The sequence below is a fragment of the Alternaria novae-zelandiae genome (genome assembly GCF_023758075.1).
Source record: "Alternaria novae-zelandiae strain BMP 2774 chromosome Unknown scaffold_4, whole genome shotgun sequence".
In the NCBI taxonomy this organism is placed as follows: Eukaryota; Fungi; Ascomycota; class Dothideomycetes; order Pleosporales; family Pleosporaceae; genus Alternaria; species Alternaria novae-zelandiae.
The window spans coordinates 531,970-558,362 of record NW_026056964.1 but is presented as its reverse complement, the minus strand read 5'-3'; the positions used below and the strand labels follow the sequence as shown (position 1 = coordinate 558,362).

At 53.1% G+C, this 26,393-nt stretch overlaps 10 protein-coding genes and 1 non-coding gene across 11 annotated transcripts; 8 read left to right on the top strand and 3 right to left on the bottom strand.

Annotated features, from left to right (window-relative positions):
- Positions 1-1,211: 1,211 nt before the first annotated feature.
- On the bottom strand, positions 1,212-4,031 carry J4E88_002694 (uncharacterized protein; the record flags this gene model as incomplete). Its single annotated transcript, XM_049396352.1, has 2 exons — positions 1,212-3,710; positions 3,771-4,031. 2 exons carry the CDS (start codon positions 4,029-4,031, stop codon positions 1,212-1,214), a joined length of 2,760 nt encoding a protein of 919 aa, XP_049257700.1.
- Positions 4,032-4,263: 232 nt separating this feature from the next.
- On the bottom strand, positions 4,264-4,857 carry J4E88_002693 (uncharacterized protein; the record flags this gene model as incomplete). The annotated part of the gene is made up of 1 exon (XM_049396351.1): positions 4,264-4,857. One exon carries the CDS (start codon positions 4,855-4,857, stop codon positions 4,264-4,266), a length of 594 nt encoding a protein of 197 aa, XP_049257699.1.
- A 417-nt stretch (positions 4,858-5,274) lies between these two features.
- J4E88_002692 lies at positions 5,275-5,401 on the top strand. Its single transcript has one exon. It is a non-coding gene; the product is annotated as a tRNA-Thr (tRNA).
- A 396-nt stretch (positions 5,402-5,797) lies between these two features.
- On the top strand, positions 5,798-6,557 carry J4E88_002691 (uncharacterized protein; the record flags this gene model as incomplete). The annotated part of the gene is made up of 2 exons (XM_049396350.1): positions 5,798-6,098; positions 6,154-6,557. 2 exons carry the CDS (start codon positions 5,798-5,800, stop codon positions 6,555-6,557), a joined length of 705 nt encoding a protein of 234 aa, XP_049257698.1.
- Positions 6,558-6,930: 373 nt separating this feature from the next.
- Positions 6,931-8,811, top strand: J4E88_002690 (uncharacterized protein; the record flags this gene model as incomplete). The annotated part of the gene is made up of 1 exon (XM_049396349.1): positions 6,931-8,811. The coding sequence occupies one exon, from the start codon at positions 6,931-6,933 to the stop codon at positions 8,809-8,811; it is 1,881 nt and encodes a 626-aa protein (XP_049257697.1).
- A 732-nt stretch (positions 8,812-9,543) lies between these two features.
- Positions 9,544-10,512, top strand: J4E88_002689 (uncharacterized protein; the record flags this gene model as incomplete). Its single annotated transcript, XM_049396348.1, has 1 exon — positions 9,544-10,512. One exon carries the CDS (start codon positions 9,544-9,546, stop codon positions 10,510-10,512), a length of 969 nt encoding a protein of 322 aa, XP_049257696.1.
- Positions 10,513-11,396: 884 nt separating this feature from the next.
- J4E88_002688 (uncharacterized protein) lies at positions 11,397-14,114 on the top strand (the record flags this gene model as incomplete). Its single annotated transcript, XM_049396347.1, has 5 exons — positions 11,397-12,098; positions 12,212-12,556; positions 12,731-12,883; positions 12,984-13,041; positions 13,093-14,114. 5 exons carry the CDS (start codon positions 11,397-11,399, stop codon positions 14,112-14,114), a joined length of 2,280 nt encoding a protein of 759 aa, XP_049257695.1.
- A 353-nt stretch (positions 14,115-14,467) lies between these two features.
- On the bottom strand, positions 14,468-16,982 carry J4E88_002687 (uncharacterized protein; the record flags this gene model as incomplete). The annotated part of the gene is made up of 2 exons (XM_049396346.1): positions 14,468-16,874; positions 16,921-16,982. The coding sequence occupies 2 exons, from the start codon at positions 16,980-16,982 to the stop codon at positions 14,468-14,470; spliced, it is 2,469 nt and encodes an 822-aa protein (XP_049257694.1).
- Positions 16,983-17,806: 824 nt separating this feature from the next.
- Positions 17,807-20,661, top strand: J4E88_002686 (uncharacterized protein; the record flags this gene model as incomplete). The annotated part of the gene is made up of 3 exons (XM_049396345.1): positions 17,807-18,777; positions 18,815-19,004; positions 19,057-20,661. 3 exons carry the CDS (start codon positions 17,807-17,809, stop codon positions 20,659-20,661), a joined length of 2,766 nt encoding a protein of 921 aa, XP_049257693.1.
- Positions 20,662-21,457: 796 nt separating this feature from the next.
- On the top strand, positions 21,458-23,382 carry J4E88_002685 (uncharacterized protein; the record flags this gene model as incomplete). Its single annotated transcript, XM_049396344.1, has 2 exons — positions 21,458-21,962; positions 22,010-23,382. 2 exons carry the CDS (start codon positions 21,458-21,460, stop codon positions 23,380-23,382), a joined length of 1,878 nt encoding a protein of 625 aa, XP_049257692.1.
- A 904-nt stretch (positions 23,383-24,286) lies between these two features.
- J4E88_002684 (uncharacterized protein) lies at positions 24,287-25,972 on the top strand (the record flags this gene model as incomplete). Its single annotated transcript, XM_049396343.1, has 4 exons — positions 24,287-24,290; positions 24,490-24,774; positions 24,828-25,291; positions 25,337-25,972. 4 exons carry the CDS (start codon positions 24,287-24,289, stop codon positions 25,970-25,972), a joined length of 1,389 nt encoding a protein of 462 aa, XP_049257691.1.
- Positions 25,973-26,393: the final 421 nt, after the last annotated feature.

Sequence of the window (26,393 nt, the reverse complement as noted above, 5' to 3'; positions counted from 1 at the left end):
AACATACCCACTCAATATAGCAGATGGGTTTACTGAGTACTTGGCCGCGTGCATGTGAGGCTCTTTCGAGTCTGAGAATATGCAGCAGACCAATCAAAGACAGTGCCAAACTCGACTTCTAAATTGAAGATGTAAGCTTTGATGGTTGTACAAGTGTTTACAGATATCCACGTTATTGCTAATATGGAGGCCAAACGATGGGTATCTTTGTGGGGCCTGTTGCGATTGCGCATGTGTGGGAGACCATCCGAGAATATCATTTCTGGAGAAATTGAGAAGTTGTGGGGGATATTGAGGTCAACGTGTGCATTACAATTGCTCTTTGGCTCAAAGCCCGGTACGCGGATTCAGCTGTCGTTGCGTCGTCCAGTATGATCGTACTCGTAGCCGCAAAGAACCATGGTGGATGCTCCGTGCAACTAACCGAATGGTGTTGTGGGGCATCTGAAGCATTTCCCGGCACATGCCCACGTGTGTCTCGTAGATTTAAGAACGTTCGTGTGTTGAAAAGGCTAAATGCAAGATGCCGACAATACCGAAATTTGATAGTAGCGATGACATGGTAATGCCTGAACGTCATACTCGAAGGTTTTTTGACATCTGGAGAGTAAGTTTAATGCAAGGTACCATCCATGATGGGTTGCGTTACCGGGTAAGTTGGGCTCTTCCGAAAGCATGTATTAGCCGCTGTCATCGGCGTTGCGCCAGTCCGTCTGCTGACCAGCTTTAATGAGGCGCAACACACAATGATCAGCAATCAATGTGAGGAAGCGCAATGCATCGGGCATCCGTGGCGCACGTACGGCACAAAGAGACCATCGCTCGATCTCAGTTGTAGATCTGATGTGTAGAGTGAGGACGACAGAAGGGCTGCAGAGCGGGGAATTGCAACGCGACCATGACGCGTTGACCTGCAAGGGAGGAAGCAGCCACCCAACCACCCGAGGATTGACCGTCCAAGTCGCGTACGGGCATTCCTCATCTGGAGGCGTCTCTGCCCGTGGCATGAAGACATGCACACTAGGTCCATGAAACAACGCATAACCACTGTGAGTCCTGGGCGATGCCCACCCGAAAGATGCCTAGCAGGCTTCAAATGGGGCGTCGAGCCACTATCGATCAACCATCCAAGTTACAGCACCACGCGATTATAAACCTTGATCTTTTTGTAAACATGCTGGGTATTCAAAATGCAAAGCTCATCAACTACACTACGCTCTCAGTCCCTCCATAAGAGCACCCTCCTCTCTCTTACCCACCGCCTGGAAGACAGCACCCTCACCACCAATATCTAATCCCTTCTCCGCCCTCTCATACGCCTCATCACTCCTATCCAACAAGATCTCCAATTCCTCTTTCCCCAACACCTTCCCACTTTCCGTAGCCTCAACATCAAACTTCTCTCCATCGCTTCTCCGGAGGAGCTTCTGTAATTCCTCAACCTCTTGCTCCTTCTCATTACCTCGAGTCCCGCCCCGGTCATTCCGCACACCACCCTTCCTAATGACAAGCTTTTCGAGTCGACGCTTCGCTTCTGCAGATTCAAGGAGTTTCTGCTCGACGGTGTTGCGCGTTGCGAAGCGGTAGACGATGACGTTGCGGGTCTGACCGATGCGATGGGCGCGGTCCATGGCTTGGAGATCTTGCTGAGGGTTCCAATCGCTGTCGAAGAGGATGACTGTATCTGCTGCTGCGAGGTTGATGCCTTGGCCGCCGGCGCGGGTGGACAGGATGAAGATGTCCGCAGCCTCCTTTGTAGTAGATGGCTTGTTGAAGGCTAGGATTTGGTCTTGACGGTCTGTTTGTGCGACAGATCCATCGATACGGGCGTAGTTCCAGGATCGTAGGTCGAGGTAGTGACCGAGGAGATCTAGTGTGGTGGTAAATTGAGAAAAGATCAGAACCTTGTGGCCGCGACGTATCAGCTCGGGGAGAAGTGCATCGAGGAGAAGCATCTTGCCAGAAGTTGACACGATAGTCTCATCGGGTTCTGTTTCCGATGCGAAGGTTTCGGCTCCGTCAGTGTCTGCTCGTATGAAAGGGTTGAAGAAATTGTATGGCGAGTTACAGCACAGTCGGAGCTGCATGATGGGGTTACCAAGCTTCTTCTGCATGAGCTGACGCTTTGCGATTTCGAAAGTCGCAGCTCGAGTTCTCTCGTCTTCAGCATCAGAGCTCAGATCTTGTTCTTCTTCCTCAGATTCTGGCTTGTCCAGTCCATCGAAGTACTCATCATCACTCACTTCTTCATAGTTCTTCTTGGGCCGGCCTCGGCTTCTCGTTGAGGCGACAGATGCGGGCGTACCTGCTCGAGACGTCTTCGCGCTCTTGCTTGGAGTCTCCCTGCTGCTCAAAGCCTTACGTTTGAGACTACCGTTGTTACTGCGGATACTCAATGGCGTTCCTGCTCGACTGCTAAGACCAATGCTCAATCGTTCAACAGCTTTCTCCTCGAGATAGGATCGACTGGTACCATCAAGGATGGCTTGGTACAGCTCACGTTGCATGGAAGTCAACGGAGCGTACAACACGTACTCGCGCTTCTTGGGCATCAAGCTCTCAACGTCTGTCTTGACTCGTCGCAGCAAGAACGGCTTCAGGACAGCATGTAGTGACTTGACCAGATACTGCTGTCGCTCCTCCGATAGCAGCTGTTCGAAACTCGACTTGTCTTTTAGCCCAGAGAAGTCGAACCAGCTCTCAAACGTAGATAACTTGTCGAATACTGTCGGCAGTAGGAAATGCAACAGTGACCACAGCTCCACAAGATTGTTCTGCAATGGCGTACCAGTAATGAGGAGACGGTTGGCGGACTGGAACTGTTGCAACTCGCGGATCAGCCGGCAGTCGAGGTTCTTGATGCGATGTCCTTCATCGATGATGATGAACTGCCAGCCGAAACTTGTAAGGTATTTGCGATCGTTCATGCAAATCTCGTAGCTGGTGACCATGATAGGGAAGTCGGCGGTACCGGGGTTCCGTAGTCTCGTCTTGCGTAGTCTTTCACGCTCCTTCTTGTCGCCATGGTATAGCATGACCGGCATGCTGGGTGTCCATTTCTCAAACTCTGCAACCCAATTGCTTGTGGTGCTCAGCGGTGCAGCGATCAAGAAAGGTCCATATGACTTGTTCTCCCATAGATGTGCAAGCATCGCAATCGTCTGGATGGTCTTGCCGAGACCCATCTCGTCTGCTAGAATGCCATTGATGCCGTTATTGTATAATGACACCATCCACTCAAGGCCCTCGAGTTGGTATGATCTCATAGTACCTCCAGTGACAAGTTTCGGCTGTCGCGCAGACTTGAGGTCTGTCATGCCAATGTCGCCTGTCTTTACATTGTCTTTGTCGTCCTCTGCTGCTTCTTTCAAGGCCTCTCCAACGTCCTGATTGCCCGCCTTCTTTTCTAAATCAGCCTTGCTGAAGTAGCTCGCTATGTCCGAAGTCTGCTTCTTGGGTCTACCACGGCTCTTGGTGTCTGTCTTCTTTGGTCTGCCCGCACGTTTCTTTGGCGTAGCATCATCTTCTTCCTGCTTCGCCGTTGTCGCGCCGTTGGCCGTGGATCCGCGTGTAGCTCGTCGCTGCGATGCTGCCGCTGTTGTATCGGCGATCTTTTCGCGCTTCGAAGTCTGTCCGTTCGTCCGCTCGTCTTGCTCGTGCTCCTGTTCTTCTTGCTGCTGCATCTGCGCAAGCATAACCGATGCATACAGCTGCTATACGTTAGCAATCATTCAGAGCAATGAGACGCACTGTCTCAGAGATGGACTGACCTTGCTCTTGTTCATCAAGAACTCCAATTGCTGGAACTTCTTGTCGAGTACTTCCCTGCCGCTCTTGATGTCTTCTTGCCTCTCCTTCTCTAGTTGTGCTTCGCGTTTCGCGTCATCCTTTTCGCGTTGCGTCCTCATGCGCTTCTCCTCCTGCTGCATCGACTGCGGTACACTCTCTGAATCCATGTCGGCTGGCGGTGGCGACGAAGCGGGTGTAGAATGCGATTCAGACATTGCGCTGGTAACAGGGGAAACGGTCATGTCGCGTGCGATGAGATGTGTTGCTCCAAAACAGGGTCAATGGGAATGATGGTATTGTATCTAGCGCCAGGGGTATGTGGTGATGACCGCATGTAGTGGAACGCGGTCGCGATGAAGGGGACGCGCTAAGTGGAAAATCGATGACGATGTTCTCGACGCGCGATCACGCCTGAACTTTAATTACTTTTGTCCACCCGTCCCGCGACGCGTCTACAGTCCAGCCAACGCGACATTAGAGCTTCAAGCGATAGAATACTGCGTCCTCTGGGTTCTCGTAATAGCTGTCAATCTCCTCAAACCCGTATCCCTCATACAGCTTTCTTGCAGTCTTCATGCTGCGTAGTGTATCGAGCAGCATCTCTTCATAACCCAGCTTCTTCGCATGCGAAAGCGCAGTTTCCATCAATGGTTTGCTGAGACGCATTCCCCGCGTTTCTGGCGCGAGAAACAAGCGCTTGAGCTCGCATGTCTTGGTCGGTGGTGATGTCGATTGTGCTAGTAGTGCTGCAGATTCAGCCGTGGTGGGCGTCGCGAAGAAGGGTCGGATGGCTATGCATCCTATGGCTCGCTCGTTCTCTCTTGTGGTGCTGAAGCCGGCGGTACTTTCGTGATTTTCGCCGTCTCCTACTGAGGAGACCAGTAGCCAAACAGCCCCTCCCTTTTCAGTTGCGTACTTGGCAGGTAGTTCCGCCAACTCGTGGTCGAAATTTTGAAAGTCTAGGCTGATGGGCAATGACTCCGCGTACGCCCTGAACAGCTGCCCCACCACCTGCTTGTCGGCGGGGAATTCGGCGTCGCGGATTTGTATGTTCGGAAGCTCAGGCATGTCGGTGCATGTGGGTCCTTGTGCTGCGGAGGGATAATGAGGTTTTTGAAGATGCCGTGAGAATCGCAGGTGTAGTAGATGTCCACGGGTACCAAGCTTGATTGCAACACGTCTCCGCTTACTTTAAATACGAACCTGCCTTCGAGATGTTGCTCTTGAAGGGCGCAATTCTAGCCTTACTAGCCCAGGCTTGTTCTCCACTTTCGGAGTTCGGAGTGGGACTCATGTTCTCGAGGGTTCGCTAATGGTGGAGCATCGTGAGCGCCCTAACCTCACCAGCGCTTCAGCCATCATTCAGCTGTTTTTGAGTTAGTATATTTTCTATCTAATTCGTCAAATCGCCATCGAATCACGTGTTACGGTCTTATGGTAGGAAATCACCGCATCCATTCAGCATCAGCACCATCTAACAACACCAGGTCTAGTGGTATGATTCTCGCTTAGTAAGTCGATCCGAACATAACTAGCTGCCTTCGAATCCTAACAAGACCAAGGGGTAAACCCAAGCACAGCTTGCGAGAGGCCCCGCGTTCGAGTCGCGGTAAGACCCATCACTATTTTTTTTGCGTTCGCGATGGACTCCAGCTTGAACCTCTTTCCTTTTTTGCATGCATAGAGTAGAGAATACAGCGTTGTTGCCGCACATCACAAGCAAAAACTTGATCTCACCTTAGACTAGGTTGATTGTTACCACGTTCTGCCACCAATGACTTTGAGAACCGTTGCTTCGGGCTCGACTAATAAACTATATCCTGGGACCTGCGTAGCTGAGCACTTCGCGACCTCTCTGTCAAAACACCCTTCTTCTCCATACGTCTTCAAGGCAACCCACACTATTCGCAAGTTCGTGGCGCAGTGCTTCGTGGATTTATATATCTGAGAAGGTGCCTTCCATCTGCTGCTCGCGCCTTCCCCACCACGCCTGACTACCCCTCACACAATGACCATCCGCCCGGCAACACCGGCCGATGAGCCCGCCATGGCATCTCTCCTGGCCAAAGCATTCTTTGATGAATCGCTTTTTGGCCAGACCCTGCATCCTCACCGTAACCAGTACCCAGACGATGTCAAGATATTCTGGTCCGAGTACCTGCGGGAGCACTGGAAGACGCCCAGCGAGAGACTTCTTGTTGCAACGACGACGGTAGATGGAGAAGAAAAGATTGCTGGCGCAGCTATCTGGAATAGACAAGGTGATGACGAGGGGAAGCGTAAGGTGGAGAACGAGTGGGTTGATGTCGGTAAGTATTTCCAGCTATCCTGGATTAATTGGTACCTATGCTAACATCCATACAGGACCGGATGCTTTCCAGCCTCTTCCCTCAACAACAAATCGGGCTCTTGACCCCACCAAGCGCAACATCTTGGAGGAAACTATGCCCTACTTTAAGCATCACTGGGATGGCGACCGCAGGAACAACTGGTATCTCGACATCCTCGGTGTTCATCCAGACTACGCTGGCAAATCGCTTGGGCGAGAACTGGTCAGCTGGGGGCTCGACCGCGCAAGAGAAGAAGACGTCCATGCAAGTGTCGTGGCTAGCAAAGGGAACGAGCGCTTCTACCTACGCTGTGGATATGATGAGATAATCGGAAACTGCACAGAAGGAGAGGGCAACCCGCTCAAGAATGCCGGAGTTGAAGGTGGAGATATTCTCTTCATGTTTCCGAAGCAGAAGCAGGAACATGCTGCCTCGTAAGGGCGAATCTGCCCAAGCATCAACCGACACTCGTATCTCGCACAACCTGTTCCGACGCGTCCGTCGTCAAGATGGTAGCCGATGCGTCACGACGCGTCGCGGTGCTACCAAGCCGATTCTCGGTCCGATAGGTTCCTGCATTACTCGCTAGCCGGTCTTCCAACATTTTCAACCAATCAGCGGGATAGCGAGTTAAGCCGAGTAATCTCCCGGTGCTTTTGCGGGGGAGCTTTTGCGCGCTTTCTTACTATCGTCGTCATTTGCGGGTAATCGGGGGACGGAGCAAGAATGGATCGGACTGTAGAAATAAGAATGGCATCGCAGGTTGGCATCGTGCGGAAGTACCTCAGTCATCTCTCAGTTTCCTACAATCATGAGGCGCTCATCTCCTGTCTTGGTTTCTCTTGCAGCACTAACAGCAAGCCATATCATTCCTCGTCAAGAATCCATTGATTACAATGCTGCTCCACCAAATCTCTCCACTCTAGCTAATGCGTCGCTTTTCGACACATGGCGACCAAAGGCCCACGTTCTCCCAGCGTTTGGACAGATCGGAGACCCGTGTATGCACTATACCGACCCAGAAACCGGCCTCTTCCACGTGGGATACCTGCATCTGGGTGCATCAGGTGCGACTACAAACGACTTGGTTACATACGACGACCTGAACCCCAACTCCGAGCCGTTCATCCGCGCTGGCGGCATCAACGACCCCGTTGCTGTTTTCGACGGCAGCGTGATTGAGAGGGGAGTCAACGGTACACCAACATTGCTGTATACCAGTGTCAGCTTCCTGCCCATCCAATGGACGATCCGGTATACCAAAGGAAGCGAGACACAGTCACTTGCTTTTGCTACGGATGGTGGACGTAACTTCACAAAATCAGAGTTCGGTCCTGTCATCCCTGACCCACCGTTTGCTGTCAACGTCACCGGTTTCCGCGATCCATTTGTGTTCCAGAACTCGCAGGTTGATGGCTTATTGGGCAAGCGCGATGGAACGTGGTATACCGTTATCTCGGGTGGCGTGCACGGAAAAGGACCGAGCCTCTTTTTGTACGCTCAATACGACGACGAAGACAGAGATTTGTTCCAAACCTGGGAGTACTTGGGCGAGTGGTGGCATGAAGCGGCGAATTCGACCTGGACGGATGAGGGTTGGGCTGGACGCTGGGGCTACAACTTTGAAGTCGCCAACTACTTTGCTTTGGACGAGCAGGGTGCTAACCCGGAAGGCGAGATCTTTGTTACAATCGGTGCGGAATGGAGTTACGAGCCTATTGTACCTCAAGTCTCGGACAACAGGGAGATGCTCTGGGTTGCCGGAAAGCAGGAGCTCGTCGACGGTAAACTGAAGTTTGAACCTACGATGGCTGGGCGACTCGATGCCGGACGATCTGCGTACGCTGCTGCTGGTAAAGTCCTTCCTGCAGACTCACAAGCTAGCAAAGCTAGCGGCTCTCCGGATCGCTTCATCACATACCTCTGGCTGACAGGCGACTTCTACGGCACCTTGACCGATGAGTTCCCAACTCCCCAGCAAAACTGGACAGGATCCCTACTCCTTCCCCGTGAACTCAGCGTCGGCCACCTAAACGTCATCGACAACGAGCTCTCCCGCGAGCAAGGTGCATGGAGAGTAGATTGCGAAAACGACAACGGCACAGTCACCCTCGCGACTCTCCACCAGAAGATCGCTCGGGAACCGTACGCCGCATTCCAAGAAAATGCCACGAATGTCATAACCCAATCCGGCGGATCCATGGCGAATGTAACGAAATTTACCGAAAGCCCAAAGTCAAAGCACTGGATGATGACTGCCTCCATCACCTTCCCCTCTCGCTCTGACGACGTACGTGCGGGCTTCACCATCCTTTCCGGACCCCAAGAATCCACAACCATCTACTACCAATTCAGCAACGAAAGCATGATCATCGACCGTTCGAACTCTTCTGCCGCGGCACAGACTACAAACGGTATCCCCACAGACAATGAGTCTGGAAAGTTCCGCCTGTTTGATGTTGCGGGCGGACATGGAAACGAGACCATGGTTGAGACGCTGGATTTGACGATTGTGGTTGACGGCGGTGTTGTTGAGGTACATGCGAATGATAGATTTGCGGTTAGTACTTGGGTGAGGAGTTGGTATGGGGATAGCACGGATGTTAGTTTCTTTGTGGAGGGTGGGGAGGTGAGGTTTGGTGATGTGACGGTTTATGAGGGGTTGGTTGATGCGTGGCCGCAGAGGAACTAGAGTAGTACGAACTGGTTTGAAGATGAAGACTTCGGTTCGACGTGTGTATAGTAAGAGTTATTGTATCGGTATATTGGAGCATTCGATTTTCAAAGCTGCTGACCACGGCGACATTGTCCGTTGTTGATTTCGATGTACGTCCGAACTGCTCTCGAATGCGTTCATAAATAGCTGACTCTAGTCACCTATGAGAAAGACGTTTGGAAGGCTTCAAGGGAGAATTAGCTCAAGATCAGGCTCGCTCATGTATTAGGTTCCAGTGCTAGGAGACGCATCCGTGGGTAGCGGGGAAGATTACGTCAGCGACGTCGAGCACCTCCTTTTGGCTAGCACTGCCGCGGTTGCACGAGAAGGCGCGGTGGCGCGCTCTCACCACGGGCGAAACACAGTCGGCCAGACGCAGCTCGCAATGAAATGTGTTTCTCATAGTCCCGAATCACCTACCTCTCCCATTCCGAATTCGCTCAGACACGTATAAGACATCGCGCATTTGGTCTCGTCCCGAGTTCTTTTTCTGCTAAGCGCGTTGCTGCCTGCGCCTGCCTCAACGCGCGATATAAGCTCACAGTACCCTGGCACCTTTCACGCCCAACTGTGTCAGAAGCAATTCTCGTGACGCGCAATCGTCAGAACCTTCTCGTCGCGCTCCATCCATCGACACATCCGCAACCCATCATCGAAAATCACAACGCACCCCCACCAACGAATCTCGATCCATCCTATACGATGACCATGGCGACAGTTCGCGAAGAGAGAACCCTGTCCGACACCCCAAATGGTCTCCTGCGCAGCCAACACGAGTACTCGTACCGTCTCCCGACAGCCCCGCGCATCGTGGTTCCCCCGCCTACCCTCACCACCGACATGCCCGGCCTCTCCCTCGGTGGCGCATCTGGAGGGGATGCTGACATGAGCTTCTTGAATGAGCTGGACCTCGAGGACATCATACAGAAGAACACACTGCTGGAATGGGCCTATGAGCGGCGGAGAGAGGCGCAAATGATCTTGCCCTGGGTCTATCTTGGACCCATGGTGGCCGCCAGGGACAAGAACTTCCTAGAGCGCGAGGGCATCACCATGGTACTGGCTATCCGTGCGCAGGCCAAGAGCATGATGGGCGCGACAAATGCGGCTGCCGAGGTCTGCATGGAGGTGGGCAGCATCGAGGCGCCCAGCTTCTACAGCCTCACACCACAGTTCCCGGAAGCAGCGAGGCTCATCAATTCACATGTCGCGCGAGTACGACAACATAGCTTGGAGAAGACAGGGCAAGCCACCCTGGGCAAAGTCCTAGTCTTTTGCGAATCGGGCAATGAGAAGTCGGCTGCAGTCGTTGCAGCCTACCTGATGCAGACGCTCCACGACATTGACTACATCAAGGCTATGCAGGTCTGCCAAGCGCAGCGCTTCTGCGTCAACTTCGACGACGTCTTGAAGAACATCCTGCGCGCTTACTGGGACATCATCGGTGCACGACGCTCTATCGCCACTTCGAATGCTCAAGCGACCCAGCAAAATGGTCTCGGCCACAGTTTCGCACAGCCCGGGTCACTCTCGCTTTCTGTCCCGTCACTCAAGCACAAGCGTAGTGTCCAAGATATGCAGGATCACGATGAAGACACGGACATGGACAGTGGTATGGACGAGTCGGACGCGCTACGATTTGCAGGGCGTGATGTCACTCCCTTCCAGGATCGCTAGGTGTAGGTCCCTAGCTTCGGCGATTCTATTAATTTGTTTGTTAGGCGTTCCAGTAGCATTATACCCTGCATATCTCAAGGCGTTATATGGCGATGCGTCTGCATCTGAAAGGTTGGTTACGTGTAGTTAATTCTGGAGCTCTGATGAGATGAGTGGATACATGGGTTGGTTGCTCCTTCCATTCAGGCTGCCCGTAGTATCTGGTAGCGACCGCGAACGGTCTCAAAATTCCCTCATACACTGGCCCTTGCGCCTTCCCACCACTTCGCGCTCTGCAACTCATGCCTGTCCTCCTACTTCAGACTGTGTTCAGTCACTTCCAAGGTTGTCGATTATGCGTCTGCATCGTGACACCCCGAACAGGTAGCTAGGTATGGCACCTTCCCTTGGCTCGCCAGTTGAACCAATGTTGATCATCGGGCAAGCAGGTTCATTTGCGACAACCATGGACGCACCAGCAGAGACAAATGTCTTCCATGGTGAAGCATCTCGCTCCGATATCATTTCCCAAAGAAATCAGTGACTATTCCTGCTCTTCTCCACTCGCAGGCCAAGATGTTAGCGAATTATTACAGCGCCTAGTGGCTGCCTTATCTTTAAGAGTCACTGTTCGCACGTGGTTGTGGCTCTTGCAATATTGCTTGATCCTGGCAGTACCGCTCCCTTGATGGCCGCTGACTTTCACTTTGGATTGACAGGGCTGCTATTGCACGCTAGACGCATCCATGGATAGCAGTCACGATGCGGTGTCATACAGGCCCAAACATGGTGGATACGGTGGACTCTACGATCACCACTTACCAATATCCCGCATCTTCTTCGTTCACAACGGGCTAGAACGCATCAATACCCAATCATCGCTCACACATTCTCAAGTCCACGATATGCCTTACAGCCTCCGAGATCTAGCCAAATTGAAAAAGCCTGCACGCTACAGGTCCACCGCTGACGAAGAGTCCACTACCCCAGAACCAGCTTCTAGCGACCAAGGTACAGACCTGAGCGACCAAGATGAGGAAGACCGCTCCCAAGGACCTTCGCGTACAAATACGCCGGCCCCGAACCCAGACTCACTTAGATCTTCGTCTTTCACTAACGACGACGTGTATCTCACACCACACCCATTTTCGCCGCTCTTCATGTCCAACGCACCCCACCCTGCGCCAGCAAGCGCAAGCAATCCACCAAACTCCCAAGAGAGTCGCAAAATGGCAAACATCAAGTACGTAAAGAAACGCTCTGGCGACGGACAGCAACCCCAAGCAGCGCCGGTAGTACGCGACTTCGCCATGCGCCCTAGCAGGACCTCTCAGCGCGCAGCAGCTTCCGAACCTGAACCTGAGCCCACCCATGTCCCTCAGAAGCCAGCGGCGTTCCCTTCGCTACCAGCCAACGCTCCACCACCGCCGTTTGACCCGAAATTCTCAGGTCATGGTATGAGAGAGCTGATGGCGGCTATCGAGACCGGCGACGAGACGCGCAAGGAACACATCAAAGACCACTTCAAGATTGAATACGAGGCGGGTAAAGATCCCTGGTATGTGGCCTTGAGGCGTCGCTGGGACCCTAAGATGGTAGATTCTAAGGTACGTGAAAACTGAACACCCTGGAGCCGACGTTGGCGTTAGATCGCCTACTTTGCATGTTTCCATCTTGATGTAGGCTCTGCAAGTATTCATGAGGCTAACATACAATGAAGGTCACATTCGAATCTCTATGGGTATCACTACGCCAGACTATCATCGAGCAGATAAAGGACGACTTCATTCCCGGCACCTATATCAGTCGCTTCTACCCCGTATGCTGCATCCTGAGCCTCTCCAAGGCGAAGCTGGATACGATTATGGCGGAGAACGCCGCAGTATGGGAGACCGAGGCTGAGATCCCACAATACTTCAAAGACTACAGAAGGCGATACCCTCATGCTATCATCGACCCGGAAGAGCCTCCCCCGGTCGAAGTGGTGAAGGCGATCAGATTCTTGAGACAGCAAAGGCTTCCTGTTAGTTTGTTGGGCGAGTGGCAGGCACTGCCGGGACCTGAAGTATTTCATCACCCTCACATGTTTCACCTTCCCACTGGACAACGTAGTAACGATCGATAGGCGTTTTATCAGCCTTCAGATAATGAAGTAGCAGAATCAATGGATGAAGTTGACCCGGTTTTCCGTTCTCAAAAGCGTAAAAGTAAACACCAAAACCACCTTTCGTATAGACAGACCCGCAAGCTGTTGAAACGTGCTGAAGGACAGGAGTCTCGACAAGCCGCAGAAAGGCAAGAAGCATCTAAAAAGCGGCGGCAAGAGCGATGCCAAAAGTGTGACAAGGAAGGCCATACATTGTTGGAACTCGACGAGAGAGGAGTATATAAAGTAAGTAACCCGTGCCCCCAGCCTTGTCGAGCGCACGAAATAACTGAGCTGACCCTATCAAAAGTGTCCCGCGCGCCGACAAGAAGTCCTGCAACACCAGACAGAAGTCGACACCCTCCGCGCACAAGGCAACGCTGAATATGCAGCGCTCGATCAACGTGAGCAAGAAGACCACACAATCAAAAGCCACACTTCCTAACCTACCTTAGCCCCCGGTCCCATGGACGCCGCCCCACTCCTCGAATACTTTCACAAATTGAAAGCCAACCCAAACTCAAATCCATGCCTCGCCCGGCAAGCAAACCCAGCCGCACACAATCCATACATGTCTACAGACCCCAGAGACCCATTCTATCTACTAGATTGCTTCGGACAACTTCTGACTCCTCCACCGAGTCCCTTTACCAAAGCGGGTTCAGCGAAAAGCAGTTTCTCAGGCAGTCTCTCAGACATGGGGGAGCGCTATAGCACACCGTCCCCACTGCTACAAGAATTGTCCGCGTACACACTGCCAGATCCGCCCGTTTGGCCGAATACGGATCACTTAGCTGGTGTACGTATGCCTGTGCAAGAACAACAACAACAACAACAACAAACCTCGCAGCAATCTGGACCGGCGCGACACGTACCGGCGCAACACGTACCGGCGCAACACGTACCGGCGCAACACGTACCGGCGCAACAAATTTCGGCACAGAATCTACCGGCACAGCATCCACAAGCACAACCCATACTAGCACCCCACATACCCAAGAAACGCGGCCCATATAAGACAAAGGACAAGTCTCTCAAAGCGGCTAGTATCTCGCCGATCAATAGAGTGGTGGGTAGAGGCGGTATGGTCAGTTTGGGTCACTCGAAAGAGGTGACGGATATGCTCAAGGCACAGGCAGAGGCGCACGCACAAGCACAAGTCCAAGCCCAAGTACAAACACCGGTACAAACACAACTTCAAGCACAAGTCCAACTCCAACCCCAAGCACCGGCACAGCCTCGGAACGAGGAAGTACAGAAGGAAGTTGAGACGAAGCTAGATACGCCGCTGTTAACAGATGCAACGTTGATAGATGAGGAGAAGCCGGTGGATGGAGGTGCGGTACTGCCGCCGTGTCCGTTTACGAATCCGACGGAGACGGCGGCGGCGACGGCGCAAGAAGAGGGAGGTGTGTCGATGGTGGGTAAGACGGCGGATGGCCGTGAGAAGGGGAAGGGAAGGGCGGTGCAGATATAGGTGGAGGGGGATAAGGGGACAAGGCGACAGAGACATCATGTGCCGCTGTGATAGGACGTGATCTGGTGGATTAGACTGGGGGTTTGGATGGGAAGAGGTATCGTATCGCATCGTTAGAGACACCCAACACCCATATTGTTAGGTCTCGATACCCAATACCATCATTCATCAGCGTTCAGACGTCTTTCTGTACACCTCACCTCACCGCGATAGAAGTATGTGTTAAAGCGTGAATGTTTTCATTCTTGATCCAAGTGGGTATAATGCGTCCGTCATCTATATCGTTTCCAAAAACCTCCTTCCAGAACTCCTTGCCACCACTTCCACCCATAGTCCGCTCATGAGACATTGAATCAGCTAAACTGATCGCCATGCTCACTCTCGCCTCCAACACGGCGCCCAGCTATCCTTCCTTGGCTCAACTTCCACCGCCACCGTCGTTCCCGCTCGTCCTTCTCCCGTTGTTCTCGTTGAGCTTTCTTGCGCTCGTATACGGCGCGGACTGTTCGTTTTGTGCGTTCGGCGCCTTCACTATAGTTGGCGCGAGCGAGATTCACAACACTGTCGATTTGCTCGGGTGTGTAGACGAAGTTCCAGGTCGACATGAAGTCGCTGACTTTGGGATCAACGCCGGGTACCTTTGGGTTGGCGAGGAAGGGGAAGTATATGACCGTGATACCAGAGGCTGGGTGCATGAGTTCCCAGTCCTCGTCCACTTGTTTCGAAATTGGGTGCTCGGTATCAGATTCGCGTTCCTCGGTAGTACCGACCCAGATGTTGCAGTAGCCTAGGTCTTTGCTCTTCTTGCTACCCTTATTTTCATCGGCACTCTTGTCCTTGGCTTCTTCGAATTTGGTTTGGGCTTGTTGTTCCGTCTTGGCTTGTGCGCGTTCAAGGTCTTCCTGGAGGTCTTCCATGGGTTCGTCGTCTGGTGGCCAGCCTGCGCCGACGGGCCATCCCTTGATGCCGCGCTGGCGGGCGTAGCCATCAGCAACCTTTAGCCAGTTGTCGGTTTTGACATCGGCGGAAGCGTCGAACGCGACGAGAATGTCAACGTTGCGTCCAGGTCGGAGAAGAGGATAGATGGGTAGGTTATTGGACATTCCCGCGTCCATGAACTGGAAGTTCTTTTGTTCGAAGATGCTTTCCGGACATGATGGGGGCAGTAATTCGCGCATACCGAGCGCGTAGTTGGGCATGGCGGCAGGGTCGATCGGGTGGACCTTGACGAGATCATCATCGCGCTCAGCGATCATGGCGTCTATACTGCTGCCGAGTCCTGTGATACTGCGCATGAGGGGTCGGATCTCTCGGTAGTAGTGTGAGAGGGTCGCACAGAAGGCAGATCCCCAGATACCCATAAGCAACGGAACGCGCACTTCGGGCAGAGCCAGGCCATTATCCCGCCAGACTGTGCGTCCATTTTCGAACTGACGGCCCATTGCCCAGGTGGGTATGCCAGAAGAGAGCTCCTCGCACCACATCTCGTACGGCGTGAATTCGAACCATTGGAACCAAGCCTCTTTTCTTGCCTTTGCTTCGGCTGCGATGCGGTCTGTTGTGTCTCCTTGCTCGGCGAGCGGTATTTCGTGTCGTACGGCCGTGTAGATGGGTAGTGGATGGGCTCCGTTGTCGGTATAGCGTCGCTGGTTCGAGACCTTGAAGTCGTACTCGCTAACAGAGAGTTCACCTTTTGGTACGAGCAGGCGGGCGGCGAGCAGTGCGCCGTAGATGTCCACCAGTCCAAAGTCGGCATCTGGGATACCCTTTGCCTTCTCGACAAGTCCGCTCAAAAGGTATTTGTTGGTAGGCGCGCTGACGAGTAGTTCGAGCGCATCGGCTGGGAAGGCAATGTGCACGCCGAGGCGGTTCTTGAGGTGTCTGATCATGCGAGCGTGGCTGCGCTGGGTGAGGTCCGAGTAGTAGAGGGTCTGTAGCCAGCAGCTGCCACTGACACCAGCCGTGTAGGTGACGCAGTCGAATAGACCATGCTCTTTCGAGGAGAGGTATGAAGATGTGCCTGCCACGAGCGCACGCAACCCTCCACCAGACCCGCACATGGCAATGACAGGCACGTCGTCGGGATGTATTTGCGCTTCGGGAATGTCGAGGTATCGTGCAAGTGCGGCCTTGGTGAACTGCGCCCTCTGCTTCAGAAATGCCTTTTCTTCATCACACAGCTCGTCCGAGACCCTCACGGAGGCATCCCATATTATCTCAGGGTTGATCTCGGGATCATTGGCTTCGTACCATATCTCCTCAGCGAGGGAGCCCGGTGCCATGGAGAGCTCATCCTGGAGTTTGCGGATGAAGCCAGGGAGGACCTTGACCCAATTCGGCACAATGTAGTCGATGATGGTGTCGCCGAGCTTGGAAGGTGACGGGGAGGCGGGGAACTTGCTCGTGATGGTCTGCCAGGCTGACTTGCTCTGGCCGGCTTCCTCGTCCTCTTCGCTGTAGCCCTTGGCCACACGCGTCTGCGATGGCGCCTCCTGCTCACCTGACTTGTGCTCGCCTTCCTCATTCACCTGCCTCTCGGCGTCTCCGACCGAAGTGGTCTCGGTTTGTTTGTCATTGCCGCCGAAGAAGTATCGCTTGAGGGAAGGCGCGTCTAGATGGATGGGACGGAAGAGTGGGTACGGCGACGACGCAGAAGAGAGGTAGCCAGTCGCAGCAGTCGCGAGGAGACATGGAGGGCCGTACCGCAGGCCGAGCGTAGCAGCCTTGGATCGCTGGGAGAGCGGGTGCTTCGTGTGCAGGCTGGCGCTATTAGCAGGGGCATACAACGGGTGGTGTGTTAGCTTACCCACGACGCGTCCCCCGCAGCGAGAAATGGCCCAGGTTGCGCGTGTTCCTATAGCCGGCCATGCGCGTAATTGAGTCAGAAAAGGCAATGGGAGTGGGATGGAGGTGCCGTGCGAGCCTGGCACATGGGGAAATGCGCAAAGCCCACCGTCGCCCATGGGAATGCGTTAAGCATGACGGAGCATGTAACCTGCTTTGAGCCCGCAAAATTCCGCCAGAACTGGTTTCGGCATGACGCCAGCCGAATCACTGCCCGCTCAACGTCTGCCAAGCCATGCAGGAACGCTGACCCTGCCGCCAATCAACCCATGTCGACACCATCCACTTGCGAAGACACCCGCGTTATTCGCGACTTACATGAACCACACAAATTTGGTCCTTGAACGCGGTAGGTCCATGGACTATTCCAGTCTCGTATCGCCGGCACTCCGGTTGCTCGCAAACAGACATGCTCCAACACCCATTCGCTACCAGCATAGAGATGTCTTTATTTTCGATTGATGCAGCACTCATTGAGATTTCAGCTTTCTCCAGTTTCCTGCCAATTCTGACGCGCTTGGTATGACCAACCTTACTCTCCGGCGAGAGTGCGGAGAATTCCCAATCCCCTCACTCACCTGTACGTACCTCAAAGCATATCGAACGTGGTAGGTAAAGGGCATCATGAGTCGGTGCATGTCTTTTCTCTCACCTCTCATCCTGAGCGCGGGCTGTATCTTACCTTGATGGATGCTATTTAAGCTCCCAACTCAAGCCTGTTCTCCCACTCTACAACTCTCTTTCATAGACTCTACCTCATCTCCATATATTGACACACCGACTACTCTTCTCGGCCTGATTGGGCAAGACCTTCCTGATCTGAATCGCGCAACAACCTCACAGATACGATGGCACTCCCAGCATTGACGAGCGCGTCTAGTCGAAGCCAGACGGCTTCCCAGAAACGGAGCTTCACGGATATGCATAATGCAGCTATCGATCAAGAAGTTGCTAATAACAGCTGGTACGCAATCAAGCCAGAAGAGATCACCGTCGTAGTTGGAGACATGTGCGATAAGCTCACCACTCCAATGGAAAAGTATACTTCTGTTGATCAAGGCTTCCACGATTTGATCAATGCGGCAAAAGCTGCGAAAAAGCTGCCTGAAACTAAGCATTGCAGTGTGGCGGTACTTGGTGAGCAAGGCATTGGCAAAAGCTCTCTTGTCAATGCATTGCTCGACCGAAGCCTCCTAGATCGATCTGGTTCCTCGAAAGCATGCACGGCTTATGCAACGATTCTTGAGTACAAGTCTGGAGCTCGCGACCACACTACAAGGAGCGACCTCTTGGTGGAGTTCTTTACGAAAGAAGAGTTCAGGGAGTGCATCCAGGAGCAAATCGACCGCTGGGTTGAGGTCTATCCCTTTGCCAGACAGAGTGCTGAACCACCCGACGGAGAAGACGAAGATGATTTGGATGACCGTGATGCTACTCAAGCTGCCAGTGAGCCAAGCTGTAGGGCAAGATCGCGTGGAGCAGTGACGGCCAAAGAATTTTTCGAGATCATCTTCAATGCCCGGAAAGAGGAAGCCTGCGCAAAGCTCGAGGAGACACTTTACCACACGGACATCAAGGAAGGAGACTTCTTAGACATCTGCTGCCGACAAGCCGACGATCGACTTTCGCAGCTCGCTACACAGATGAGCGGGATCAATACACGAACGCGCACCGCATACTTCCCCAATATCCCAGATAAAAGACTTGGAAGAACAACAGGCAAAATCAGGAAGATGTGGCCATTCGTGAAGGTTTTCACCGTTGCAACCGGCCACATTCTTCTCCGTCATGGACTACGTTTCTTCGACTTGCCAGGCAAGTCATTGAAATCTTCAACGATGTGAAAAAGCTAACAGAACAGGCTACGGCGACACGAGTCAGCTAAGAGAAGCAGTAATCAACAAATTCCGCAGGAAGGCTGACTACGAAATGGTGGTTGCCCCATGTTCACGGCTCCAGACTAGTGTGTTGCAGCATAAGTACATTGATCGATCGATCCACCTCAAAGGAGCCAACAAGACTATACTCGTTATGAACAAGGCCGATGTTAGTTGACATTTATCCCAGTCTAACAGCATATAACTAATCGATCTTCTAGGAAGTTCTCAACGAGGATAGCATGCCTACCCAAATTCGAGAGATCGACGAACACCCATTCATAGATCTGACCGCACGCTTGGAGGACCTCGAAAAGCTAGAAGACGATGAGGATTCGGACGATACCATGATATCCGAGATGTTCGAAGAACTGCTACGAGAAGCCACGGGTGCTTTCATAAAGTACGAGACAGCAAACGTCCAAAAGCAGATGCAGCTCAAAGGCATCAAAGTCTTCTCGGTATCTGCTATGGCCTACACCGCCTTGAATAACCGGGTTCAGAAGAACAACCTTATGCTTGACGATGACAGCATAGGTATCTACGCGTTAAGACACTACCTCGCCACATTGTCGTCAGCAACCAACTACAAGAACTTCTACGATCACGTCCACGAAGCACTACCAATGTTCCGAAGGCAAGCTTCAACACCCCTGGAAAACCACATAGAAGACAAAAGCTATGCTGCCATGCGACATGAGCTTAAGATTGAGATACACTCACTTCGGGGCGAACTGAAGAGACGTAACGACAGTCGATTGCAGTCCCTAGTGGTGAAGCCATGGTCTAAAACAGAGGAACAAGACATCATCTGTGGTATACAGGATCTAGTACAAACTTCGTGGATTCATCCCCGGATTTACTACTCGGGCTTTTCAAAGATGCTCGCCGAAAACGGGATCCCGGTTAATGGAAAGTATCTCGGCCATAACATGAACCACGAGCTCCTTACTGTTATGAAGATGTACTTCGACAAGTGGTACAACAGCTTGGATGAAACAATTGGAGACTTTACACGCCGCCTGCATAGAGTTGTTGAGAATCTATTGGAGAGGACTAAATTGGCCATCGGTCGGTCTTCTGCGCCATCAGCCTTGCGAGTAAAAGCAAGGGTCGAGCTGTCTAGCGTTAAACAGCGCATCAAAGCGGCAAAAGACACACTTCTCGCAAGTCTACACCTTTCTCTTGGAGAAACTCACCTGAATTTCACGACAGAAATCGACAAGTCCTGTCCGATAGCAGTGGAAATGAAAGCCTGCTATGCACGAGCTCTGGACCGGACCGTTGTCAAGTCTGGTGAAGGCATATACAACAGACAACGAAACATACTGCAGACCTCGATGATCGAAGGAGCAGACCACTGTGCTACTTCAGGAGAGACTCTACGTCCGTTACTCGAAAGTATTGCGAAGAAGGTCCAGGGCCAGCAAAAAGAGGTGTGGAAGACCCATTGCGAGACGTTCGTCGCCAGCACCATTGAACAACTTGAGGGCTTCTCAAATACTGCTGAACAGCTTCTCATGAACCCCTCGTACGTGACTGGAAGGCACAAGCGGGCTCGTGGCGAGTTGAGGAAACTACTCAGTGACTTCGATATCAGCCTTGCAAGTCTTCAAAGTCGATTCGTCAGCGTAGAAGAGGAACACGCTGAGAAGAGGGCCAGGCGCGATGAGACGGAGGATGAAGCACCAGTCACACCACCTGTCTCTGGGCCGCTGGTTGCTTCGGTACCTGTCTTGGACAATAATGGTTGGATTCCTCCGTTCGGCGATGGATTCGATTTGAATGACGATTGGCTCGACTATGACCTCGGGTTCGTTAACTGATTTCTCTGTCTTGACTAGCGGACTGCACATGTGTACGGCACATGACTTCCTTCCCTGCCTTCATTATTATTTCGGCGACAATGCTTTGTTTCCTTGTCTTGAGAAGTTCTTTAGCTGGGCAAGCGACTCTTCTTACTTCACCTTCATTCTTGCAAGTACCATCGATGCCCAGGCGAGCATTTCACGTGTACGGAATGGAAAACACAATGGCTTCTGCGTATCTAGTTAACTCACTTAGTACTCAATTGTATAACCTTGTACAACATCTGTCTGTGCTCATGTGCGCCACAGTGGTACTTTCCAAGGTTGAATGCAAGGCGCATACGCGTCGCCGAAACATATGTGATACGCAGACAGCGGGTTTCCGGTGGCAGGGGAGGCTGATTAGCGCATGTACCCGCTGTGAAAAACGTCATTCTGGGGTATCAAGGCCCGCAGATAAATTGACTGCCGTGCAGTTCTACACGTAACAAGCATGTGTTGCGTGAATCCACGATGAGTGACTCGACTGCGCGGCTTATCGCAAAGTGAAAGGTGTCGAGATGATCTACGCTGGACCCTGGCCGTCTTAGCGTTGCCTCCGCGACAGCTCTCCGCAAGCATCCCCTCCCACATCATCCTACACCGGGGATCGGATTCCCCAATTGGCTCTATTCTTTCGTTTGTACAAACATAGGCTGTACTTCATGTTCGCTTCATTATTACCCGCCCGTTTGATATAATCGAGGTCGTCCTCGCCGCCGAACGCGCGTACACGTAGCCCTCGAGGCAGTTGCGCATCTATCCAGCAGTCGCCATGGTCGCCCCTCGGAAAGCCGCGCTCCTGGAGGAGAGCGCGGAGGTCGAAGTGCTCTTCGCCAACATGGAGAAAATGAAGACGCTCACAAAAAAGATCCAAGGCTCCGTCAATAGGCTCGATGCGAGCGGAAAGGCAGTCCAGGAAGCAATCGGCCCAATCTACGGCAACACACAGAAGCTACAGATAGCAAACAACAACGTCGACCGTATAATAGACGCAATCGACCGCCTCCGAGCCCCGCGCGAGGAAAGTGCAAAGGAAGAGAGGATCATTCGCGCTGGACCTGGACGAGGAGACCTGGACGGCTACATTGCTTCGCTCGACCGCACCAACTTGAGTCTCGCAGACCTCAAGCGCACCAACCTTCGCTCCAACGAACAGGCCATTGCAGAACTTAGCGGGCTCTTGAAGTTGGGCAACAAGCAATTGGAGGATGTGTTCCGCGGCATACTGCAGGATAGCGCGAGAGAAAAGGTCCAGGCCTTGGAATATGTCGCGAAGCGTATGTCACTCATGTGCTACAACTAAAGAGATGCTGACACTGCATAGAAAACCCCTTCCCTCGCATGCCCCAAGATAAGCTCCAGAGCTTGCGCAGCATCAACTCGCACATTTCCAAGTCCTTCGCCCAGTTATCGCAGATCGACCTGTCGCAGACCCCCACGCGAAGAATATACGCAGACGTCCGCGGCGAATACCTAGAGAGCGCACTGAGGAGTCTCATGCAGGCGACCATCAGCACAGCCAGGAAGGTGCAGGCAGATGCGCTGTACAAGAAGGGTACTAATGGTATCGGCACATACGTCCAAGCGATAGAGGGCCTGTTCGTGGCAGAGTTCGACAACCTGAATTACGTCTTCGACAGAGAGGAATGGGCCGATGTCTACGAGTCAACGTGCCAGGTCCCGCTGCAGGACTTTAGCAAGACCCTACGCGAGCTGAACGGGCATATTCAGAAGAACCTGCTGACGGACTGCTTTCTGGGATACGAGATCTGCGGGTTGGTCCGGACTCTGTCGATGCGGCTGCAGAAGCAGACTGGTGCCCTGAAGGATCAGATCTACGACAGTGTGAAGCCGGTTCGGGAGACGTCGAAAACGTCTCTGAGCAAGATGCTCGAAGACACACGGTCAAAAACACAAGGTCTCATTGCGCTTCCTATCGACGGCGGCCCGGTGGACATTACAACGCAGACGATGCGACGCTTGCAAGAGATGACCAACTACCTCGAGCCTCTCGCGTCGATATTGGCATCTTTGGGAGAGGGCGGCTGGAACTCTGGATCGGCTAACAACTCATCCACGACTTTGGATGTTGGCCCCGACGGCGTGAAGTTGTTCGGGTCATATGCGGCGGATACTGTCGACACACTTTTGCAGAATCTAATTGGCAAAGCAAAGACACTGCTCAAGGGCAAGAACCTACAAGGTGTCTTCATGGCCAACAACATCGCTATCATCACACGCATCATTCGCTCTTCAGAGCTCGCACCGCTCATGGACAGCTACTCCAAGAAGCTGGCAGACTGGCGTAAGCAAGGTACGGCCATGTACCTTGAAGCGTGGCGTGAACCATCAGGGTATCTACTGGATGTGCAGTACACGAACCGTAGCAAGGAACGCCCAACGTCAGGCGGTGCAGATTCGGCAGCTATCGTAAAGTCTCTCAGCTCCAAAGACAAGGATGCAATCAAGGAGAAGTTCAAGAACTTCAACACAAGCTTCGACGATCTCGTCACACGACACAAGGCGTACGCAATGGAGCCCGAAGTGCGGAACCAGCTTTCCAAGGAGGTACAGAACATCATCGAGCCCCTGTACAACCGGTTCTACGACCGCTACCGGGAGATCGACAAGGGGAAGGGCAAGTACGTCAAGTACGACAAGACCGAGTTGAACAGGGCATTGGCGAGCTTTGCATAGCGAGGTGCTGCGGCGTTGGATTGGAGTTGTTTGCTTGGGACATGCGCAAAATACCCTTTGATTTGCATAGATAAGACGACGAACTGGATATGGGTATGCCGATGGTCGGGATGGACGCGATGTAATTGGATAGGTGTCGAGTCTTACATCCCGCGTCCTGTGGTGCCACGCTGCAGCAGCGTGAGCGGCAGCCTTGGGGTGCGACAGCGGTGTCAGGGTTGAGGCAGATAGTCGTGAGGAAGCAACGACCGCTTAATGTCTAGTCAACGCGTTGCTCGTGCCTTCTAATTACCCACACGTGACGCTACCTCTTTGGGAAGCACGGTTCGCGACTGCCTCTTGCAGCAGTGCACAAGAGCACAAAATCTCCAACAACGTGAAAGGTGTCAACTGCATCCCTCCTACACTCTCCCTCACCCGCGCTGCTCCCACTCGTCGTGTGTTATTCCCAGCGGTATTCGACGCCGGCTCGCTGCTAGTGGTGACGCGGGGATTTTTGGTCTAGTGCCCATTGCTTCGGCGTTGCTCCAATCGCGCCCATCCCTGTGCGGACCCCTTTCCTCCACCCAGCGACGGACGGCACCACGACTTCCCTTTCCAACGTCGCAGCCTCCGGACAACCACGCCATTTTCCTTCGCAGCCATCTGCACCACCTTCAATTCATTGCTTTGAGTGCATCACTCACTCGAGAGCATAACTACCGCTGACTGGTACGCCGCCCTTCCCTCACGCCTGTCTCACTTTATTTCTCCCGATCTGGGCTTGGTCGCGTTGTTACATTTGTTTAGCAGCCACGCAGCCAGCACCAGCACGCATTGAGAGCCTCCGCTGACATCGCTCCCTCATCTGCAGAAGTCCCTCACTTGACGACCCATCGTCCGTTTCTACTACACTATTTACACCATGGGTAAGGAGCTCTCCCCGACCCCCGTCTCGCGACATCAACAACTACACCTCAGCCACGGCATCATTGGCACCTCAGGCACACACGCGGTAGCTCTTGGGCAACGCCAAGCAGGGTCAAACCTGGTTGGCATTGGTCGCTGCTGCCGCGCTCGACGGCCATCACTTATTTCCCCTGGCCCCTGGCTAACATCCTGCTGTAGAATCCAACGGTGCTACCTCTCCCGCGCCGCCCACCCGTGCGTCTCCATCGCCCCCAGCGTCGTCCAGCGGATACGGCATGGATCAAACGATGTCGATGTCTAACGGCTCCTCTCCAGCGGTGCACACCATCACGGCGAAGAACCCCAAGGCCGCAGCTGCCATGGCAAACGACATGAACATCGTGCGCAGGAAGCTCACAGGCTACGTTGGTTTTGCGAATCTGCCCAACCAGTGGCACCGCAAGAGTGTGCGCAAGGGATTCAACTTCAACGTCATGGTTGTCGGTACGTGTACCCCCGCCCCAGAATTGACCATCCGAGCTAACGTGTCATTTCAGGCGAGTCTGGACTCGGAAAGTCGACCCTTGTAAACACGCTCTTCAACACTTCGCTGTACCCGCCCAAGGAGCGCAAGCCCCCCAGTCTCGACATCTCCAAGACCGTATCGATCCAGTCGATTAGCGCCGATATCGAGGAGAACGGTGTCCGCCTGAGGTTAACAGTAGTCGACACACCCGGCTTTGGCGACTTCATCAACAACGATGAGTCCTGGGACCCCATTGTCAAGAACATTGAGCAGCGCTTCGACGCCTACTTGGATGCTGAGAACAAGGTCAACCGCATGAACATTGTCGACAACCGCATCCACGCCGTTGTTTACTTCATCCAGCCCACTGGCCACTCCCTGAAGCCCATCGACATTGAGGTGATGAAGAAGCTCCACACCAAGGTCAACCTGATTCCCGTCATTGCCAAGGCCGACACCGTTACTGACGATGAAATTGATAACTACAAGAAGAGGGTACGTCGCTCTATCTACATGTGTGGACACTGCTAACAAGTACAGATTCTTGCAGATATCGCCTACCACAAGATCCAGATCTTCGAGGGCCCACGGTATGAGCTTGACGACGAGGAGACCATTGCGGAGAACCAGGAGATCATGGCCAAGGTCCCCTTCGCCGTTGTCGGTTCCAACACCGAGGTCACCACTGTTGACGGCCGCAAGGTCCGCGGGCGCGCGCTGCCCTGGGGTGTCGTCGAGGTCGACAACGAGGAGCACTGCGACTTTGTCAAGCTGCGCCAGATGCTGATCCGCACCCACATGGAGGAGCTCAAGGAGAACACTAACAACGCTCTGTACGAGAACTACCGTTCCGAGAAGCTTGCACAGATGGGTATCCAACAGGACTCAAGCGTGTTCAAGGAGGTCAACCCTGCCGTCAAGCAAGAGGAGGAGCGCTCGTTGCACGAGGCCAAGCTCCAGAAGATGGAGATGGAAATGAAGATGGTGTTCCAGCAAAAGGTGCAGGAGAAGGAGAGCAAGCTGCGCCAGAGCGAAGAAGAGCTGTACGCCCGTCACAAGGAGATGAAGGACCAGCTAGACCGACAACGACAAGAGCTCGAGGAGAAGAAGGCCCGCATCGAGTCTGGCAGGCCGATCGAAGAGAAGGGCAAGAGAAAGGGTTTCTCCCTCCGCTAAGTCGACACCCTGGCGCCACCCTCGTCCTTCCCCTCCCGCTCCGGACGACACGCGCCTCTCAGCTACCTCTTCTCAGTTCTCTACACCCTCTTACCAGACCTTGTTTAATATAATGCGGCCGACGATACCACTGGGTGCTATCGGTAAAAGGGATAATACACCACGATGGAACATTGGGGACGAAGCACAGCAGTGTTACCTGTTGGTGCCGTCGTCCGGATTGTTGATTGATACCAACGTCTTTGCGCTCCTTTCTGATTCCCTTGCTTCACTTCGGCATTTTCTCTTATTTAGTATTCGGCAGATGTAGTTCGGAGCGAGGAGTGTCGGACAGGTTCTTTTCATGTATTCTACAGACTATCATAAGGCAATTTCATTTGTGGGCTAAAAGCGAAACGCGGCACTGCTAGTGATGTTTCCC